Here is a 21,902-nt window from a genome sequence, read left to right as displayed (position 1 = left end):
ACTATAAGTAAAATTTTAATATACGACAAAATAAACTTCAAACCGTAATCATTATATTTGTTTAACAACTGGGTAATTTCCAAGAGTGATTGCCTATCGAAGTCGTGGTGTCCAACAATACATATCGAACGTGCGATCGTAAATCGATCATGTGACTCCGGTGGCGGGCGTTGTTATCAAATATTTGTGATCGTCATTTTTATCTGTTTTCCGTCGTTCGCTTACTTGCTCTAAATTACACACCTCAGTGAATTATTTGTGAGTTGCTAGGGAAACCCAAACTATTTATGTCGTTAGTGAGTGGGATGTCTGGTGTTCTTGACGTTTCTTTGGCGGATTCTCTCACGTGGGACAATCTAATTCCATGTTTATCCAGCATAGAAAATTGTTCGACTTTTGTCGGCATTATGGAGTACTACCGGACGAAGAAAGAAGGGACTGTGTAGACTGTGGTGGTGTGAAGTATGTAAAACATCGTAAGAACAGTTTCGATGCTGAAATACCGTTACAATTTCATTGCGGAAAGTGCAAAAAACGAACGAGTATCGGGAAGAATACATAGTTCGACTATTCCAAATTATCCATCCAGACCACCGTAATGGACTTTAACATTACGACAACACCGACGACGAGTAAGGTAACTCGTCTCATTTGCAATTACAAGTATTTTTGTAACACTCGTCTATTATCGTTGCTGTAATCACCCACGTAACCATACTCATTACGCCCGCCACCAGAGTCGCATGATGGATTGACGACCGTACGTTCGATATGTATCGTTTGGACCCATCCACTTCGATAGGCAATCATTCTTGGAAATTACTGACAACTGCTTCTACTCCATGTAATTTTCTTACATGTGCGTAATGAACGTATGTGAGTTCAATATACACTCCTGGAAATGGAAAAAAGAACACATTGATACCGGTGTGTCAGACCCACCATACTTGCTCCGGACACTGAGAGAGGGCTGTACAAGCAATGATCACACGCACGGCACAGCGGACACACCAGGAACCGCGGTGTTGGCCGTCGAATGGCGCTAGCTGCGCAGCATTTGTGCACCGCCGCCGTCAGTGTCAGCCAGTTTGCCGTGGCATACGGAGCTCCATCGCAGTCTTTAACACTGGTAGCATGCCGCGACAGCGTGGACGTGAACCGTATGTGCAGTTGACGGACTTTGAGCGAGGGCGTATAGTGGGCATGCGGGAGGCCGGGTGGACGTACCGCCGAATTGCTCAACACGTGGGGCGTGAGGTCTCCACAGTACATCGATGTTGTCGCCAGTGGTCGGTGGAAGGTGCACGTGCCCGTCGACCTGGGACCGGACCACAGCGACGCACGGATGCACGCCAAGACCGTAGGATCCTACGCAGTGCCGTAGGGGACCGCACCGCCACTTCCCAGCAAATTAGGGACACTGTTGCTTCTGGGGTATCGGCGAGGACCATTCGCAACCGTCTCCATGAAGCTGGGCTACGGTCCCGCACACCGTTAGGCCGTCTTCCGCTCACGCCCCAACATCGTGCAGCCCGCCTCCAGTGGTGTCGCGACAGGCGTGAATGGAGGGACGAATGGAGACGTGTCGTCTTCAGCGATGAGAGTCGCTTCTGCCTTGGTGCCAATGATGGTCGTATGCGTGTTTGGCGCCGTGCAGGTGAGCGCCACAATCAGGACTGCATACGACCGAGGCACACAGGGCCAACACCCGGCATCATGGTGTGGGGAGCGATCTCCTACACTGGCCGTACACCACTGGTGATCGTCGAGGGGACACTGAATAGTGCACGGTACATCCAAACCGTCATCGAACCCATCGTTCTACCATTCCTAGACCGGCAAGGGAACTTGATGTTCCAACAGGACAGTGCACGTCCGCATGTATCCCGTGCCACCCAACGTGCTCTAGAAGGTGTAAGTCAACTACCCTGGCCAGCAAGATCTCCGGATCTGTCCCCCATTGAGCATGTTTGGGACTGGATGAAGCGTCGTCTCACGCGGTCTGCACGTCCAGCACGAACGCTGGTCCAACTGAGGCGCCAGGTGGAAATGGCATGGCAAGCCGTTCCACAGGACTACATCCAGCATCTCTACGATCATCTCCATGGGAGAATAGCAGCCTGCATTGCTGCGAAAGGTGGATATACACTGTACTAGTGCCGACATTGTGCGTGCTCTGTTGCCTGTGTCTATGTGCCTGTGGTTCTGTCAGTGTGATCATGTGATGTATCTGACCCCAGGAATATGTCAATAAAGTTTCCCCTTCCTGGGACAATGCATTATCGGTGTTCTTATTTCAATTTCCAGGAGTGTAAATCACTATGCGTAAAAAAGAATTACTGGTAGCAAAGACTAGTGCAAAAGACTATCGTAAAAATTGTCACCATATTATCGTATTTTTTATGCCAACAGGCATTATGAGTTTAAATTAATTCGTTCGAATTTACAGTAGGAGTACGCATTTAAGACCCATCGAACAAGCAAACAATTAATCATCTCCTGTGAATAACTCGACGGAATAGCGTCGAAAACAATCGATATCTCGACAGGTAAGCCTCCCTTTCGCTTTAAGGCAATTTCGAATTTGTGCGTTGAAAATGACTGGTGTTTACTTGTCGAAATATTGTAGCTTTTGAGGAGTTTATCCGGCCGCATTCTCGCGAGTAATTAGAGCATACAACATACTGGTAAAAGCTTAACTTCTCCTTGGGCAATGTGTTGAAGATTATAGCCTGAATACTTCCAGGTTACATATTCCTAATCAACAAAAGCTAGGAATTCCTCACGCACTGTGTATGCAATTGATATATCGACAAAAACATTGTAAAACCATGTGTTTTTAAAACCAAAAAAGATTATTACTTAGTTTGTTTCTAAATCTACATCGTAATAACATCTGCTATCCTGAGTCCATGTCCGAGGCATCTGATTGTAAATTTAGGATGATAAGTTCAAGACTTCCGTCCATCTTCGCGTCCCTGTCACTGTTATTTCTGAAACTTTACAGTGGCCACACTGAAGGTGATGGTGTGTATTGCTTCATGCACAAGCGTTTCATTGTCTGTTATCTTGAATATTTTGTTTTTTTTTTTCCCACGCAGCTTGTAACCTGTCCACAAATTAAATATATCGGATTATACAGTCGGCGATACATGGGTAAACGCAAAAATGTGTGGCCTCATTCACCTGCAAAAAAAGTCAAATTTGTACATTCTGTCGCGTGACTTTTAATGAATTAAGAGCTGCAGGAGTTGAATATTTTTATTGTTCAGCCAGAGCACAATATCCCCTTTCCTGGTGCTCGTACTTCGTCTTTTCTCTGTAACAGCTGAATGACAGCAGGCATGGTAATTACAATGACAGACTTCGAAGCAAGGTATGGCAACAATTGTTCAAGTGACAGCGTTTATTTAAGAATGGTAGTTACTAATTTTTTGCTTACACCTAAATACATGTTTAATCTCACGCACTAATCAGAAGAAGAGCCAGCATGCAGAATGAGTATTCGAGAACCTTTTCCTACTGGAACTTTAAAATCGCCAGTACCATCACTCATTTTCTAGCAGGTATTCATGAAATAATTCTGACTCACCAAAGTGTCATCATTGTAATACACAGCAGATCTACCTCCTGCTCTTGCATCGTGCATCTTTATAAGGGCCATGGTTTGTGCTGCTTCTATGTCACTTCTTTCAACGAAAACGTCTCTTAATATTTTTGTAACCAATGTCTTTCAAAATTCTTTGCATTGACGAATCGCTACCTTTGAAGCCAACTTTCTCAGACATAATTGTAACAAGTTTGTGTGACGGGTGTTTCCTTCTTATACAGGGTGTTACAAAAAGGTACTGCCAAACTTTCAGGAAACATTTCTCACACCCAAATAAAGAAAAGATGTTATGTGGACATGTGTCCGGAAACGCTTAATTTCCATGTTAGATCTCATTTTAGTTTCGTCATTCCAACGTGATCAAATTGTAAATTTTCACAATCAACATGTGTGGGCTGACGAGAATCCGCACGCAGTTGTGCAATCACCTCATCAACACAGATTTTCTGTGAACGTTTGGGCAGGCATTGTTGGTGATGTCTCGATTGGGCCCCATGTTCTTCCACCTACGCTCAATGGAGCACGTTATCATGATTTCATACGGGATACTCTACCTGTGCTGCTAGAACATGTGCCTTTACAAGTACGACACAACATGTGGTTCATGCAAGATGGAGCTCCTGCACATTTCAGTCGAAGTGTTCGCACGCTTCTCAACAACAGATTCGGTGACCCATGGATTGGTAGAGGCGGACCAATTCCATGGCCTCCGCGCTCTCCTGACCTCAACCCTCTTGACTTTCATTTACGGGGGCATTTGAAAGTTCTTGTCTACGCAACCCCGGTACCAAATGTAGAGACTCTTCGTGCTCGTATTGTGGACGGCTGTGATACAATACGCCATTCTCCAGGGCTGCATCGGCGCATGAGGGATTCCATGCGACGGAGGGTGGATGCATGTATCCTCGCTAACGGAGGACATTTTGAACATTTCCTGTAACAAAGTGTTTGAACTCACGCTGGTACGTTCTGTTGCTGTGTGTTTCCATTCCATGATTAACGTGATTTGAAGAGAAGTAATAAAACGAGCTCTAACATGGAAAGTAAGCGTTTCCGGACACATGTCCACATAACATATTTTCTTTCTTTGTGTGTGAGGAGTGTTTCCTGAAAGTTTGGCCGTACCTTTTTGTAACACCCAGTATACATTTCAAACACGGGGCGCTTTAAAATACCGTTGTCAAAACAATCAGCTTGTATTACAAGTATCTTGCGATTTTGATGCTTTCCAGGGGACACGAAAACAAATTTTTCTGACATTTCTACGGCTACGACACTTTTGTTTACTATTCTCTGCACAGTTTCTTTCCGACACGTGCTTCTGTAGTTCGTTCTCGAGTCTTCAAAATGTCAAAAATAGCGGTCTCACTTTCAGATTCACATTTGAAAAAGTTTAAACGCGGGACAAACCTCCAAAAGCACTTGTGTAGCATTTACATCTACATCTACCAGATTACTCTGCAATCCACAATTAAGTGTCTGGCAGAGGTTTCATCGAACCACCTTCAAACTCTTACTCTACCGTTCTATTCTCGAAGAGCGTCCGAGAAACACAAACACTTCAATCTTTCTGTGCGCGCTCTAATTCTTCTTATTTTATTGTAATGGTCATTCCTTCCTATGTAGGTGGGCGCCAACAAAGTATTTTCACATTTTGAGAAGAAAGTTGGCGACTGAAATTTCATGAGATCCTGCCACAACGAAAAATGCTTTTGTTTTTATGATTGCCACGCCAATTCGCGTATCATATCTACGGTAGTCTCTGCTCATTTCTTGATAACACAAAACGAGCTGCTCGTCTTTAAACTCTTCGATCAATCCTGTCGGATGAGGACCCCACAAAGATCCCATACCGGACAGCAGAACTTAAGAAGAGGGCGGAAAAGCGTGTTGTAAGCAGTCTCTAGACCTGTTGCATTTTCTTAGTGTTCTGCCAATAAATCGCGGTCTTTGGTTTGCTTTCCACACATTATCCATGTGATCGTTGCAATTCAAGTTATTCATAATTGTAACCCGTAAGTATTTAGATGAATTTACAGCCTTTAGATTTGTGTGTTTTATCCTGTAAACTGAAATTTACCATATTGTTTTTAGTACTCATGTGAATGGCTTACGACTTTTCATTAGTCAATTGCTATTTTTCTCACCATACAGATATTTTGCATAAATCGTTCTGTAATTTGTTTTAGTCATCTGATTACTTTATGAGACGGTAAATCACACCATCATCTGCAAACAGATCAGTAACAACAGAAGGCTTACAACACTCTCTAGCAAACGCTTCTGTTTTATTCGGTGATTTTCCTTCGATTACTATATACTGTGAGCTTTGTGCAGGAAATGACGAACCCAGTGCACAACTAAGACGATACTCCATAAGCATGCAATTTAATTAAAGTTGCTTGTGAGGAACTTCATTGTCATTGCCGTCATCTGATATTCATTTGGAAATCACACTAAAACGTTTACAGATACACGTTCACCGCTATACTGCTACAAGAAAGTAACATAGAAATCTGAATGAGTGAGTCGGTTGCTCTGTGAATGAAACTGCATTGTCGCGAAATACGGCAACAGCGCAGCATGCGGATAACGTCTTCCAGGGGCAGCAAAAATTTGGTTTTTAATAATAAGACAAGCGTTACAATTAGAAACTGCGTGTTTCTCTTGAGGCAGTGCAACTGACGGCGCACAAACACCCGGACTTTATTCATCTGTTGTTCGACAATGAGAGCAACAAATTTGACACATAATTTTAAACCTTTCTCAACGACATCCTCCACAAAAAGATGAAAAAAAGATTGTAGCGTACTATATTTTCGTTTTTCATCAGTAAAATTTCAGTATCAAGAAAGACGTATAAATTTATTACTTCTTTACTACTAATGCTATTCGCAACTCACTTTGTAGACAATATGTACGCATATCACTCAATGTACCTGCAAAATACATCATTGCACGACTCATTAGATCAGCAGGTATGACTTCATAAATACGTAGTTGCGTGAAAAACTTCTTTCGTAATGAGACTACTTAGCGACTTCCAACAAACTTGAAGCCTTATTTCAAATCTTTTTTAAACCTTTTCTCGTTTACATGCTTTGACGTCAAATACTTAACTCGCTAAATCATTTGTCAAGTAATCAGATACTTGAATCTGTTCTTTGCATGGTAGTTCATTCTTTAGAGTATCGGGGTTTATTGGTATATTAGTACTGCATTAGCGTATCGCCTCTCCATTTGAGACATATGGCTATAAAGTATTTTTTGATAGTATGTAGCTACGATTTCTTTACTTTTAATTTCGTTGTAGTTCATACTGCAGCTGTAGGGCTTTTCTCCGGTACTCGATTAGTTTTCTTTTCGATAAATATTTAAAATAAACGATTTATTGCAGCAAAATAGCCATTATAGTTATACATTAGATTACAGTCATTTGAGAGTGAATTACAAGGTTGTATTGAGTGTCTGCCTTTTGAACCATTTATTGCATAGTCTCTAATTGATCTGGTCCTCTTGTTGCATATTTCTATATGGTATCTCTCACAAGACTGTCCACATAGTGTACACTTGCAAAGGCTTGACGGTTCGTGGTATGTTGTATTTGCACAAATTTCATGATGGAATCCGTGTAGTGCGAGTCTTGTAAGTACGTGTCTCATCTCAAAATTTGCTGCTGTCCAAGTGCGGTCGATCATGGCCCCGGATCCATAGAATTCCGTTGGTACTTCCTCTCTTTTCTTGAGTAGTGATCTTAGTAGGTTCTCCGATGCTGATGTGTTGGGAAGTTAGAACCTTGTCCTTAGATCCTCTATGAGGAAAGATTCTCGGGCGAGAAGGTAGACTAATCTTGATCTTGTGGTTTTTGCTACCCCTAATGCTCTTTTAATATAGGTTGCTTTTACTCTTTCCAATGTTTCTAAGTTCTTTTCATTTAGGTGTATCTATATGATTTCTATCCCATAAGCCAGTATCGGTATTATTTTTGATTTGAAGAGTGCCTTAGCTGTGTCTAGATTTAGTGTTCTGATGGAACTTATTTAGTTTATCGCTCTGATGGCTTGTGTCGCTTTCTCTGTTGTGTGTTTAGTGAAGCACTTTGCGGACGGCTGGAGTGTTATCCCTAGATATTTGTAATCTTTTGTGATAGATATTTGCTTTCCTTGTAGTGCAATTCTTGCAGTTTTTGGGATTTGCCCGCCTGGTCTGAATACCATCATTTCCGTCTTGTCGGTGTTGATTACGAACTTGTGTTTTGTGCACCATTTTTCCACGACTTCTATAGTCTCCTGTTGTTTCTTTAAGTTTTTTGAGCCAATCACAACGTCGTCCGCGTAGGCATATGCTTCGACATCTTTGTCTTGAGTGATTTCCATAATGTCCTTTGCTGCCAGAATGAACAGGAGCGGGCATAGTGGGTCTCCTTGGAGTTCTCCGTTTGTTTGCCTCATTCGTTCAGACAGGTCGAGGTTGTCCGAGATCCTTATCTCGTTCCATTCATTTATGGAGTTTATGATCCTCGTCCAGACGCTGTCTCTTCTCAGGGTTTCGTCGAGCATCCTTTTTACTAATGATCGATCGAGGAGGTCGAAGGCCTTTGGGAAGTCTATGAATACAGCATATTTTTGTTTCTTATTGATGGTTTCCCATATGTTTTTTAAAAAGCAGCTCCACTGCTGTGATAGTGGATCTTTTTTCCCTGAACCCGAATTGAGATTCTGGGAGGTGGTCTTCCAAAGTGTGTCTTATTCTTCCTGTGAATACAGATAAGACTGACGTTCTAGATGTAAGATCCTACGCATCATTTAGTTTAAAACTCTACTTTGTGACATAACTGTGTGATTGGTACCTACCAACCGAAAGCTCTTGTCAGAAGTTCAAATTGGTGTCAACAATCAAAATCTTGCAGTATTGATTTGTATTCGTGGCTGGAAAGTTGTGTTAATGTTCGTGTGCTCGGAAAAAAGGCAGAACACTGTCGCATTGCGTATGAAAGTTACGTGTAATGCGCATTATATTTATTTGGAATTTTACTTCTGTTTTATTTTTCATTTATTTTATTTATATTTGTTGTACTGGTCTTATATCTACAACTTGAAAACAAGTTAGTTTATTATATTATGCTGTAAAACTAAAGTTCTGGTTTCAAAACGTTACGGAAAGAGTACCACTGCTCAGAATGACATCAAATTTGAACAGCTCATTATTGACGCACGGCGGAATGCCAATAGACCAAGGCGTCTTAACGTAAATGCGGTCGGCTACAGATGGCACATGAATGGAAATACGGCGGCTACGGTTTGAGTTGCGCATTACACCATACGAACTGTTCAGAGTACATGATTGCTGTTCGGCAGTCAACGGTTGGAAATAAGTCTATCCACCACGGCAAGGTCGTACCACACTGGATGGGAAAAAACCTGATTTCAATTGCCCTGTGGGCAAAAACGCATAAAAAGCAAAATAACATGGGTTTTTAATTGTCTTGGGGCCAAAAACCGCATAAAAGGCCAAATGGCACCGGTTTCCAACTGTCGTGAGACTGATGCAAGACATGTTCAGTATACTATGCACAGTTTTTGGCCACAAGTTGAAATCGAGAAACAGCGTGTTCCACAACAGATCGGAGTGTCTCGGGTGTCACGTCCAGAATACATCGTGCAATGCGTGCCTTCAATTCAGCTACGTTGGTGGTTGGAAACTGAACAGAACGTCTTTCAGATAATTCCACAGCCAGAAGTCACACTGATTAAGATCAGGTGATCCAGACGGTCAGGCTGTAGGGAAATGACGGGCTGATAATTGTAGCATTTCCGAAATGCCTCTGCAGTAACCGCCTAACCGGCTGTGCAATGTCCGGAGGAGCGCCACCTTTCATAAAAGTTATCCTACCCACACATCTACATTGTTGAAGGCTTGGAATGATGTTGGTGCGCAGAAGACTCATAGCGTTGACCAATAACGGTACAGGTAACAGGACCCGCAGGACTCATCTCCTCGTTTTTTTTTTTTTTTTTTTTTCCCCACTCCTCCATCAGACATCGGGCTGTTCTAGGGTTTGCTGTACATCCTTTACAGTTGTACATCTTATTTTTATTGCATTTATTTATTTTTCATGCATTTCAGTGCACATTTCACTTGGATATTAAATGCCCTTTATTCATTTTGATATTGTTACAATGGCAATGTTCATCTAAATCTGCATCTACATCTACAGCCATACTCCGCAAGCCACCTGACAGTGTGTAGCGGAGGGTACTTTGAGTACCTCTGTCGATTCTCCCTTCTATTCCAGTCCTGTATAGTTCGTGGAAAGAAAGACTGTCGGTATGCCTCTGTGTGGGCTCTAATCTCTCTGATTTTTTCCTCATGGTCTCTTCGCAAGATATATCTAGAAGAGAGCAATATACTGCTTGACTCCTCGGTGGCCGTGGGGGTGGCCGAGCCGTTCTAGGCGCTACAGTCTGGAATTGCGCGACCGCTACGGTTGCAGGTTCGAATCCTGCCTCGGGCATGGATGTGTGTGATGTCCTTAGGTTAGTTAGGTTTAAGTAGTTCTAAGTTCTAGGGGACTGATGACCTCAGAAGTTAAGTCCCATAGTGCTCAGAGCCATTTGAACCATTTTTCACTCCTCAGAGAAGGTATGTTCTCGAAACTTAAACAAAAGCCCGTACCGAGCTACTGAGCGTCTCTCCTGCAGTCTTCCACTGGAGTTTATCTATCATCTTCATAACGCTTTCGCAATTAATAAATGATTCTGTAACGAAGCGCGCTGCTCTCCGTTGGATCTTCTCTATCTCTTCTATCAACCCTATCTGGTACGGATCCCACACTGGTGAGCAATATTCAAGCAGTGGGTGAACAAGTGTACTGTAACCTACTTCCTTTGTTTTCGGATTGCATTTCCTTAGGATTCTTCCCATGAATCTCAGTCTGGCATCTGCTTTATTGACGATCAACTCTATATGATCACTCCATTTTAAATCACTCCTAATGCCTACTCCCAGATAATTTATGGAATTAACTGCTTCCAGTTGCTGACCTGCTATATTGTAGCTAAATGGTAAAGGATCTTTCTTTCTATGTATTCGCAGCACATTACACTTGTCTACATTGAGATTGAATTGCCATTCCCTGCACCATGCGTCAATTCCTTGCAGATCCCCCTGCATTTCAGTACAATTTTCCACTGTTACAACCTCTCGACATAACTACAGCATCATCCGCAAAAAGCGTCAGTGAACTTCCGATGTTATCCACAAGGTCATTTATGTATATCGTGAATAGCAACGGTCCTATGACACTCCCCTGCGGCACACCTGAAATCACTCTTACTTCGGAAGACTTCTCTCCATTGAGAATGACAAGTTGCATTCTGCTATCTAGGAACTCTTCAATCCAATCACACAATTGGTCTGATAGTCCATATGCTCTTACTTTGTTCATTAAACGACTGTGGGGAACTGTATGGAACGCCTTGCAGAAGTCAAGAAACATGGCATCTACCAGGGAACCCGTGTCTATGGCCCTCTGAGTCTTGTGGACGAATACCGTGAGCTGGGGTTCACACGATCGTCTTTTTCAAAACCCATGCTGATTCCTACAGAGTAGATTTCTAGTCTCCAGAAAAGTCATTATACTCGAACATAATGTGTTCCAAAATTCTACAACTGATCAACGTTAGAGATATAGGTCTATAGTTCTGCACGTCTGTTTGACGTCCCTTCTTGAAAACGAGGATGACCTGTGCCATTTTCCAATCCTTTGGAACGCTACGCTCTTCTAGAGACCTACGGTACACCGCTACAAGATGGGGGGCAATTTCATTCGCATACTCTGTTTACAACCGAACTGGTATCCCATTAGGTCCAGTGGCCTTTCCTCTTTTGAGGGATTTTAAATGTTTATCTATCCCTCTGTCATCTATTTCGATATTCCGACATAGATTACATCTTATACAATTGCAATATTATAATGTTACATAATACTAAACCATGTTAGACAGTAGTGTGGCGTGGAGGAAGAGCGATAGGAAGAGAGAAAGTGGAAGTAAACTTATGGCTTGTGGAGGGGAATGAGAATAGCAGAATGTAATTAATAAGTAAAAGGTACATGTCCGTCTCCTCCCCCCCCCACCCCCTCCCCCACCACTACCATGAACCATGGACCTTGCCATTGGTGGAGAGGCCTGCGTGCCTCGGTGATACAGATAGCTGTACCATGGGTTCAATCACAATGGAGAGGTATTTGTTGAGAGGCAAGACAAACGTGTGGTTCCTGAACAGGGGCAGCAGCCTTTACAGTAATTGCAGGGGCAACAGTCTGGATGACTGACTGATCCATTAACCAAAACGGCCTTGTTGTGCTGGTACTGCGAATGGCTGAAAGTGTAATTTTTCCTGAGGGCATGCAGCTGTACTGTATGGTTAAAAAATGATGGCATCCTTGTGGATAAAATATTCTGGAGGTAAAATAGTCCCCAATTTGGATCTCCGAGCTGGTACTATTCAGGATGATGTCATTATCGGGAGAAACGAAACTGGCGTACAACAGATTGGAGTGTGGAGTGTCTGATCTCTTAATAGGTCAGGTAGACTAGAAAATTTAAAAAGGGAAATGGATATTTAACGTTAGATACAGTGGGAATTAGTGAAGTTTGGTGGCAGGAGGAACAAGACTTCTGGTTAGGTGAATACAGGGTTATAAATACAAAATCAGATAACGGTAATGCAGGATTAGGCTTAATAATGAATAAAAGATAGGAATGTGGATAAGCTACTATGAACAGCATAGTGAACGCATTTTTGTTGCCAAGATAGACACGAAGCCCACACCTACCACAGTAATACAAATTTATATACCAACTAGCTCCGCAGATTATGAAGAGATTGATCAAATCTGTGATGCAATAAAAGAAATTATTCAAATAGTTAAGGGAGACAAAAATTTAATAATCATGGGGGACTGGAATTCGATTGTAGGAAAAGAAAGAGAAGGAAAAGTACTAGGTAAATATGGACTGGGGGTAAGCAATAAAAGAGGAAGCCACCTGGTAGAATTTTGCACAGAGTGTAGCTTAATCAAAACTAACACTTGGTTCAAGAATCATGAAAGAAGGTTGTATACGTGGAAGATACCCGGAGACACTGGAAGGTTTCAGATAGATTATATAATGGTAAGACAGAGATTTAGGAATAAGGTTTTAAATCGTAAGACATTTCCAGGGGCAGATGAGGACTCTGACCACAATCTATTGGTTATGAACTGTAAGTTAAAACTGAAAATACTACGAAAAAGTAGGAATTTAAGGAGATGGGTCCTGGATAAACTGAAAGAACATGAGGCTGTGGAGAGATTCAGAGAGAGCATTAGGGAATGGTTGACAAGAACGGGGGAAAGAAATACAGTAAATGAAGAATGGGCAGCTTTGAGAGATGAAATAATGAAGGCAGCAAAGGATCAAGTAGGTAAAAAGATGACGGCTAGTAGAAATCCTTGGGTAACAGAAGAGATTCTGTATTTAATTGATGAAAGAAGAAAATAAAAAAAAGTCATAAATGAAGCAGGCGAAAAACAATACAAACGTCTCAAAAATGAGATTGACAGGAAGCGCAAAATGGTTAAACAGGGATGCCTAGAGGACAAATGTAAGGAGGTAGAAGCATATATCACGAAGGATAAGATAGATACTACTGACAGGAAAGTTAAAGAGACCTTCAGAGGAAAGAGAACCACCTGTATGAATATCAAGAGCTCAGATGGAAAACCAGTCCTAAGCAAAGAAGGGAAAGCAGAAAGATGGAAGGAGTGTGTAGAGGTCCTATAAAAGGGCAATGTACTTGATTGCAATATTATGGAAATGAAAGAGAACGTAGATGAAGATGAAACGGGAGATATGATACTGCCAGAAGAATTTTACAGAGCACTAAAATACCTAAGTTGAAACAATGCCTCAGGAGTAGACAAAATTCCATTAGATCTACTGACAGCCTCGGAAGACCCAGCCATGACAAAGCTCTTCCATTTGGTGAGCAAGGAGTATGAGACAGGCGAAATACCTTCAGACTTCCAGAATAATATAATAATTCCAATCCCAAAGAAAGCAGGTGTTGACAGATGTGAAAATTACCGAATAATGAGTTTAATAAGTCATGGTTGCAAAATACTAATACGAATCCTTTACACACAAATGGGAAAACTGGTACATGCTGACCTTGGAGAAGATCAGTTTGGACTCCGTAGAAATGTTGGAACATGTGAGGCAATACTGACCCTACGACTTACCTTATAAGATAGGTTAAGGAAAGGCAAACCTACATTTCTAGCATTTGCAGACTTAGAAAGAGCTTTTGACAATGTTGACTGGAATACTGTCCTTCAAATTCTGAAGGTGGTAGGTATAAAATACAGGGAGTAAAAGACTATTTCCAACTTGTACAGAAACCAGATTGCAGTTATAAGAGACAGGATGAAAGGGAAGCAGTGGTTGAGAAGGGAGTGAGACAGGGTTGTAGCCTATCCCCAATGTTATTCAATCTGTTTATAGAGCATGCAGTAAAGGAAAAAAAAAATTGGAGAAGGAATTAAAATCCATAGAGAAAAAATAAAAAGTTTGCTGTTTGCCAATGACATTGTAATGCTGTCAGAGACAGCGAAGGACCTGGAAGAGCAGCTGAACAGAATGGACAGTGTCTTGAAGGGAGAATATAAGATGGACATGAACAAAAGCAAAACAAGGATAATGGAATGTAGACAAATTAAGGCGGGTGATGCTGAGGGAATGAGATTAGGAAATTAGACACTTAAAGTAGTAAATGAGTTTTGCTGTTTAGGGAGCAAAATAACTGATGGTGTTCAAAGTAGAGGAGATATAAAATGTAGACTGGCTATGGCAAGGAAAGGGGTTCTGAAGAAGAGAAATTTGTTAACATCGAGTATGGATTGAAGTGTCAGGAAGTCTCCTCAGAATGCTCCATGTTGGTGACGTGATGAAAATGGACTTCCCATAGCTACTTCCTCCATCTGTTCATAGAAGCCACCATCAAAGTATGTTGATGTCAAGACATGCCTAAATAGGTCAGTCATCTCTATGTTAAATTTCCAGGCCTGAAATAAAGTGATGTTTACTGTATAATTTATTTTATTACTTGATTGAAAATATATATGGTCTACCTATTATACGAGGGCCTTTGAAAAGTCTGTGCAAAAATAAAAACTACTTGTGTGTTTGGGGTAAACCTTTTTTTATTTTTTGACCTCGTCTCCTTTATATGCCAACTAACTCTGCAGATGACGAAGAAATTGATGAAATGTATGATCAGATAAAACAAATTATTCAGATAGTGAAGGGAGACGGAAATTTAATAGTCATGAGTGACTGGAATTCATTAGCAGGAAAAGAGAGAGAAGGAAACATAGTAGGTGAATATGGATTGGGGGTAAGAAATGAAAGAGGAAGCCGCCTGGTAGAATTTTGCACAGAGCATACTTGGTTCAAGAATCATGAAAGACGGTTGTATACATGGAAGAAGCCTGGAGATACTAGAAGGTATCAGATGGATTATATAATGGTAAGACAGAGATTTAGGAACCAGGTTTTAAATCATAAGACATTTCCAGGGGCAGATGAGGACTCTGACCACAATCTATTGGTTATGAACTGTAGATTAAAACTAAAGAAATTGCAAAAAAAAAAAAAAAAAATGGGAATTTAAGGAGATGGGACCTGGATAAACTGACTAAACCAGAGGCTGTACAGAATTTTAGGGAGAGCATAAGGGAACAATTGACAGGAATTTAGGGAAAAAATGCAGTAGAAAAGAATGGGTAGCTTTGAGGGATGAAGTAGTGAAGGCAACAGAGGATCAAGTAGGTAAAAAGACGAGGGCTAGTAGAAATCCTTAGGTAACAGAAGAAATATTGAATTTAATTGATGAAAGGAGAAAATATAAAAAGGCATTAAATGAAGCAGGCAAAAAGGAATACAAACGTCTCAAAAATGAGATTGACAGGAAGTGCAAAATGGCTAGGCAGGGATGGCTAGAGGACAAATGTAAGGAAGTAGAGGCTTATCTCACTAGGGGTAAGATGGATACTGCCTACAGGAAAGTTAAAGAGACCTCCAGAGAAATCAGAGAACCACCTGCATGAATATCAAGAGCTCAGATAGAAAACGTCCTAAGCAAAGAAGGGAAAGCAGAAAGGTGGAAGGAGTATGTAGAGGGTCTATACAAGGGCGATGTACTTGAGGACAATATTATGGAAATGGAAGAGAGTGTAGATGCAGATGAAATGGGAGATATGATACTGCTTGAAGAGTTTGACAGAGCACTGAAAGACCTGAGTCTAAACAAGGTCCCGGGAGTAGACAACATACCATTAGAACTACTGACAGCCTTGGAAGCGCCAGTCCTGACAAAACTCTACCATCTGGTGAGCAAGATGTATGAGACAGGCGAAATAACCTCAGACTTCAAAAAGAATATAATAATTCCAATTCCAAAGAAAGCAGATGTTGACAGATGTGAAAATTACCGAACTATCAGTTTAATAAGTCACAGCTGCAAAATACTAACACAAATTCTTTACAGACAAATGGGAAAACTGGTACATGATGACCTTGGAGAAGGTCAGTTTGGATTCCGTAGAAATGTTGGGACACGTGAGGCAATACTGACCCTACGACTTATCTCAGAAGCTAGATTAAGGAAAGGCAAACCTACGTTTCTAGCATTTGTAGACCTAGAGAAAGCTTTTGACAATGTTGACTGGAATACTGTCTTTCAAATTCTGAAGGTGGCAGGGGTAAAATACAGGGAGCAAAAGACTGTTTACAATTTGTACAGAAACCCGATGGCAGTTATAAGAGTCGAGGGGTGATAGGGAAGCAGTGGTTGGGAAGGGAGTGAGACAGGGTAGCCTCTCCCCGATGTTATTCAATCTGTATATTGAGCAAGCGGTGAAGGAAACAAAAAGAAAAATTCGGAATAGGTAATAAAATCCATAGACAAGAAATAAAAACTTTGAGGTTTGCCGATGACATTGTAATTCTGTCAGAGATAGCAAAGGACCTGGAAGAGCAGTTGAATGGAATGGAGAGTGTCTTGAAAGGAAGATATAAGATGAACATCAACAAAAGCAAAACGAGGATAATGGAATGTAGTCAAATTAAGGCTGGTGATGCTGAGGAAATTAGATTAGGAAATGAGACACTTAGAGTAGTAAAGGAGTTTTATTATTTGGGGAGCAAAATAACTGATGATGGTTGAAGTAGAGAGGATTTAAAATGTAGACTGGCAATGCCAAGGAAAGTGTTTCTGAAGAAGAGAAATATGTTAACTTTGTGTATGGACTGCAGTGTCAGGAAGTCTTTCCTGAATGTATTTGTATGGAGTGTAGCCATGTATGGAAGTCAAACTTGGATGATAAACGGTGTAGACAAGAAGGGAATAGAAGCTTTTGAATTGTGGTGCTACCGAAGAATGCTGAGGCTAGATGGGTAGATCGCATAACTAATGAGGAGGTGTTGAATAGGATTGGGGAGAAGAGGAGTTTGTGGCACAACTTGACTAGAAGAAGGGATCAGTTGGTAGGACATGTTCTGAGGCATCAAGGGATCACCAATTTAGTATTGGAGGGCAGTGTGGAGAGGAAAAATTGTAGAGGGAGACCAAGAGATGAATACACTAAGCAGATTCAGAAGGATGTAAGTTGCAGTAGGTACTGGGAGATGAAGAATCTTGCACAGGATAGAGTAGCATGGGGAGCTGCATCAAACCAGTCTCAGGACTGAAGACCAAAACACCAACAAAGTCTCCTTTTAGACTTATACACTTCATCCAATGCTGTTCTAATTTGTTGATCCCTTCCGAATAATAGGAATTGTCCAAGTCCTCAAAATAGCTATTAGTTACTGCAATCACCTCATCGTTTCAATAAAATCTTTGTCCCACCAGCCATTTCTTCAAATTGGGAAACAAATAGTAGTCCGAGGGAGCCAAGTCTGGAGAATAGGGGGGATGTGAAATGAGTTGGAATCCTGTTTCCATTAATTTTGCGACAACAATTGCTGGAGTGTGTGCTGGTGCATTTTCATGATGGAAAAGGACTTTTATGCAGTCCAATCACCGGCAGTTTCCTGTAATAGTTTTACCCTTTTTCTAGATAAGTGATGAGAATTATCCCTTGCAAATCCCAAAAGACAGTTGCTGTAACCTTTCCGACCGAAGGAATGGTCTTTTTTGGTGCAGATTGTCCCTTGGTAACCCATTGTTTAGATTGTTGTTTGGTCTCAGGAGTATAGTAATGTATCAGTGTTTCATCCACTGTGACGAAACGATGCTTAAAGTCCTGCAGATTCTTCCTGAACAGCTGCAAACCATCCTTACAACACTTCACACGATTCCGTTTTTGATCAAGCATGAGCAATTGCAGAACCCTTCTTGGGTATAGATTTCTCATGTCCAAATGTTTATGAAAAATATTATATACCCTTTCATTCGAGATTCCCACAGCACTAGCAATCTCATGCACCTTAACTCTTCAATCATCCATCACCATATCAAGGATTTTATCAATGATTTCTGGAGTCGTAACCTTTACAGGGCATCCAGAATGTTCAGCATAACTTGTGCCCATATGACCACTCCAAAAATTTTGAAACCACTTACAAGCTGTTCTGATCGAAGGTGCAGAGTCACCGTAATGTTTATCAAGCTTCTCTTTAGTCTCCTGAGGCTTTTTGCCTTTCATAAAGTAATGTTTAATCACCACATGAAATTCTTTTTTGTCCATTTTTTGACAATCACTCGACTTCCTTGATTCACACGAATGCCAAACACAAAGAAATAGACCAATATGGCTGAAACTTGGTGTGCATTCTTTCCAAAGATGCTACTAACTAAACATGACCTCGATGCGCACTGGTGGTGCCATATCTCGGACTTTGCATGATCTTTTCAAACACCCCTCATATATACCTGAAAAATATGAAACTAGTTGCATCACCATTGCTTACTCTGTAAGTCATTCAAACTGCACAAATAATTCATATTTATGACACCATACACTTTTTGACAACTCAATGTTAAAAAGCATAACAAAATATTTAAAAAGAAAGACATTATTTTCTTTACAGAAAAAAAAAAGTTTTTTGCCAGAAAAAGTGAATTTGCATGTTAATGATAGTGAAAATATTTTAAATTCATACCTTTTTTCCAGATGTGTCTACCTTTATTTCTGGAAGATAATGGAGATCTGCTTAAGAAATTCTTGCCCGCTGATGAAATTTTAAAGGTGATATGTGCATTTGATTATTATACACAGTACACGGAGAGTTCATATGATGATGCTCCTGAGTGTATTGAATGTGAGCTGAGAAAGGGTATGTTCACTATTAGAAATAATATTCTGAAACATAGAGATGCAGGTGAGGAAGAATCATCTGATGATGAAGATGAAATTTCAAAAAAGGTACCTAAGCAATGCATTTTACCTGTGAGTGAAGGAAGAACAGATGCAGATGTATGCAGAGCTCTACAGTTCTTGTACATGAAACCAAGAATAAGGAAGTTTTTGACACAGCATTTGATACAGAAGGTAGTACCAGTTGGAGAATTTTTATATAATTTATTCAGTCTCTGTTATGGTTACTCACTGAATTTTACTTATTCCAACACTTTGAAAAGTAGCATGGTGTGGGTGACTTGCTATAATTCTACTCCTTAAATGCATAATTATTTTGCTCTTTGTTCCATAATGTATGTAATTCATATGCTGTAGTTACGTGAAATGATTAATTTCTTATTCAAACTGAGGTCCACAAAACTTAGTGCTCACAAAGTAATTTCAGGACTTCTAACACTAAAGGTACAATTAGTTTATCTAAAAACAATTTATTTAAAGGATTATTAAGAATTTTCAAGACCTGCAGCACATGTGAAGTTGAGATTTTTAATGAGCAATAAGCTAGTTATTTATGAAACAAGAGTATGTGAGGGTATGATGAATGGAAAGATAGAGGAAATTTCTGAAGTAGTTAAGAATTGTTACAATATGAATGACAGCAAAATTTCTGAAACTGAAACTAAGGTAACTGTAGATCAGTGTGTCCTGTCTAAAGTATGTTCTTTCAGCAGAAGCATCCTTTATTAGTTGTAATAATTGCAACAAATCTGAACAGTGTTGTAGTGTACATCTTACTGATTTCACAAGAAAACTTAATATTTTACCAAATACTTGGTCTGAGCAAGAAAACATTTTATTTATAAGTGGTTATTTGTTGAGTGATGTCTGTGGTGTGGTGTCTGAAACAGGTGATTCTTGTAAAACCTGGGAATAGGTCAGAACATTGTTTTTGAGTAAAAATAGGTCAAGGATGAGCAACAGGAAATCATAAGTGATTTTGATGAGGAGAAAAGTATAATTCTAGGAGAGGAACATAAAGGATTTTGTCAGTATTTGATTAACAAAGTAAAATACTTGGATGATAAATTGAACAGTGAATCTGTAATATTGGGTTTAGAAAATAGATTACCATCCAAAGTAAGACAAGTATTGCTTTCTGCCCTGGGGAGCATTTCCAATGACTTCCTGAATTATGCAGGAAGAGTTGAAAGAATTATCAAGAAAGATATAATGGGAACTGAAAGGAATGGGAAATTCATCACCAAGGGAAGTATAAGTGAATAGTAACAGGAAGAGTAGGGCAAAAATAACAATTCATGGTTAAGGAGAAGTAGAAGGGGAGATTAAAATCCCAGAAACCAGGAAAACAGTAAGTCAAAAGAAATGGAAGGGTTGATGGAGACTCTGGATATGTAAATGGTCTGGGGAACTGACAGTTACTTCAGTGGAGACTCACACAAGGACAAACAAAATTAGAGATCCATCGATACTGAGAAATAAGTCATTCCCAACAAAATACATAACAGCAATTCAAGTCTGTCACAATAAATTATCAAACAGGTGAATGGCATATAGGCATTAGCAATAATACGCAGTGCTATGGTTTATCAAGTAGGATTCATTGATGGTTTCAAGCTGTCTAAATCAGAAAGGGAAAGAGCTAGTAACGAACTGAAATGCTGAACAACACAATCTAATAAAGAGGAGATAATGCAACAAGAATTGAAATTGCTACATTATTAGTGGAGTGGTTAGCACACTGGACTCGCATTCGAGAGGACGACAGTTCAAACCCACATGTGGCCATCTTGATTTAGGTTTTTGGTGATTTCCTAAATTGCTTCAGGCAAATGGCAGGATGGTTCCTTTGGAAGGGTATAGCCAACTTCCTTCCTTAACCAGATGAGACCAATGACCTCACTGTTTGGTCTCCTCTCCCAAATCAACCAACCAACCAACTAAATTATTATTATTTTCATTATAAACAAATTCAAACAGTCCCTCTTACTCTTCTTCACTATACAGATCATCAATTTCAGTATCTTGGAGCTTTTCAGGAAATTAATGGAAGAATTACTTAACAGCAAAATTCTACACGATCCAGAGTTTTCATTACCATTATATATGTCAACTGACTGGTTTTTGTGGTTTAGATGTAGAATAGTCCAAGTTGGCCTATATAGATGATGGGATAAAAATAAGACTATAGTACAGGTATTTGCTAGCAGAACCTTCCATCTACATTAAAAATACTTCTGTATTGCAGAGCTTGAAGCATTTGATAATTATTTATGGTTTTAAAAAATTGAAGGATATTTGTTAGGTCACAAAGCAATAGTTTTCACAGATCATAAAACTTTGAATTTTTTTAGACATTTCTATATTAAAACACACAACATTAATGTGATGGGCCTTATTTTTCCAACATTTTGACATTGAAATTAAGTATGTAAAAGGAAAGAAGAACATTACAACTAATGCTTTGTCTAGAATGCATATTGGGAAAGTTGGCAGGAATCACAGGTTCAACATGGCAACAAGTAGCAGGTTATTTCACATTACAGGGATAAAGAAGGAAATAGGGAAGGTTTTTAAATATATAGAAGTGAAAAATCTAAGGGTGTTTAAGCAATATTAAAGGACAGTGAACCATGAAAAGGTAATCAGTATTATACAATTTATAAGGGAGTATTGTTCAGAAGAAAGTCTTTCAATAAGGAGGAGTGGAAGTTTACCCTAGCATCATATAGATAAGTTAATTGATTATTTACACAACAATTATGGTCACTATGGGGCTAGAAAAATTATTGCCAAATTACAATAAACAGTATTCTGTGAGAACATGTCTAGAGGAGTAAGAAAAAGATTGGCTATCTGAGACATTAT

At 40.1% G+C, this 21,902-nt stretch overlaps 1 protein-coding gene across 3 annotated transcripts in view; it reads left to right on the top strand.

The window, feature by feature from the left end:
* The window catches only part of LOC126238522 (uncharacterized), an 80,359-nt gene that overhangs the window by 1,348 nt on the left and 57,109 nt on the right, over positions 1-21,902 (top strand). The window contains exons 1-3 of one of the 3 annotated variants that reach the window (XM_049947797.1): positions 813-876; positions 2,450-2,549; positions 18,831-18,905. In XM_049947797.1, the coding sequence (XP_049803754.1) occupies positions 18,831-18,905 (75 nt within the window). In that variant the 5' untranslated portion in view covers positions 813-876; positions 2,450-2,549. Of the gene's footprint in view, positions 1-812; positions 877-2,449; positions 2,550-18,830; positions 18,906-19,076; positions 19,209-21,902 lie in introns of those variants that run through there. The other 2 variants (XM_049947796.1, XM_049947798.1) reach the window with 2 other exon arrangements.

This window comes from Schistocerca nitens, chromosome 1 (genome assembly GCF_023898315.1).
Source record: "Schistocerca nitens isolate TAMUIC-IGC-003100 chromosome 1, iqSchNite1.1, whole genome shotgun sequence".
In the NCBI taxonomy this organism is placed as follows: Eukaryota; Metazoa; Arthropoda; class Insecta; order Orthoptera; family Acrididae; genus Schistocerca; species Schistocerca nitens.
Note: the sequence above shows the minus strand (reverse complement) of the source record. Positions and strands in the feature narration are given on the sequence as shown.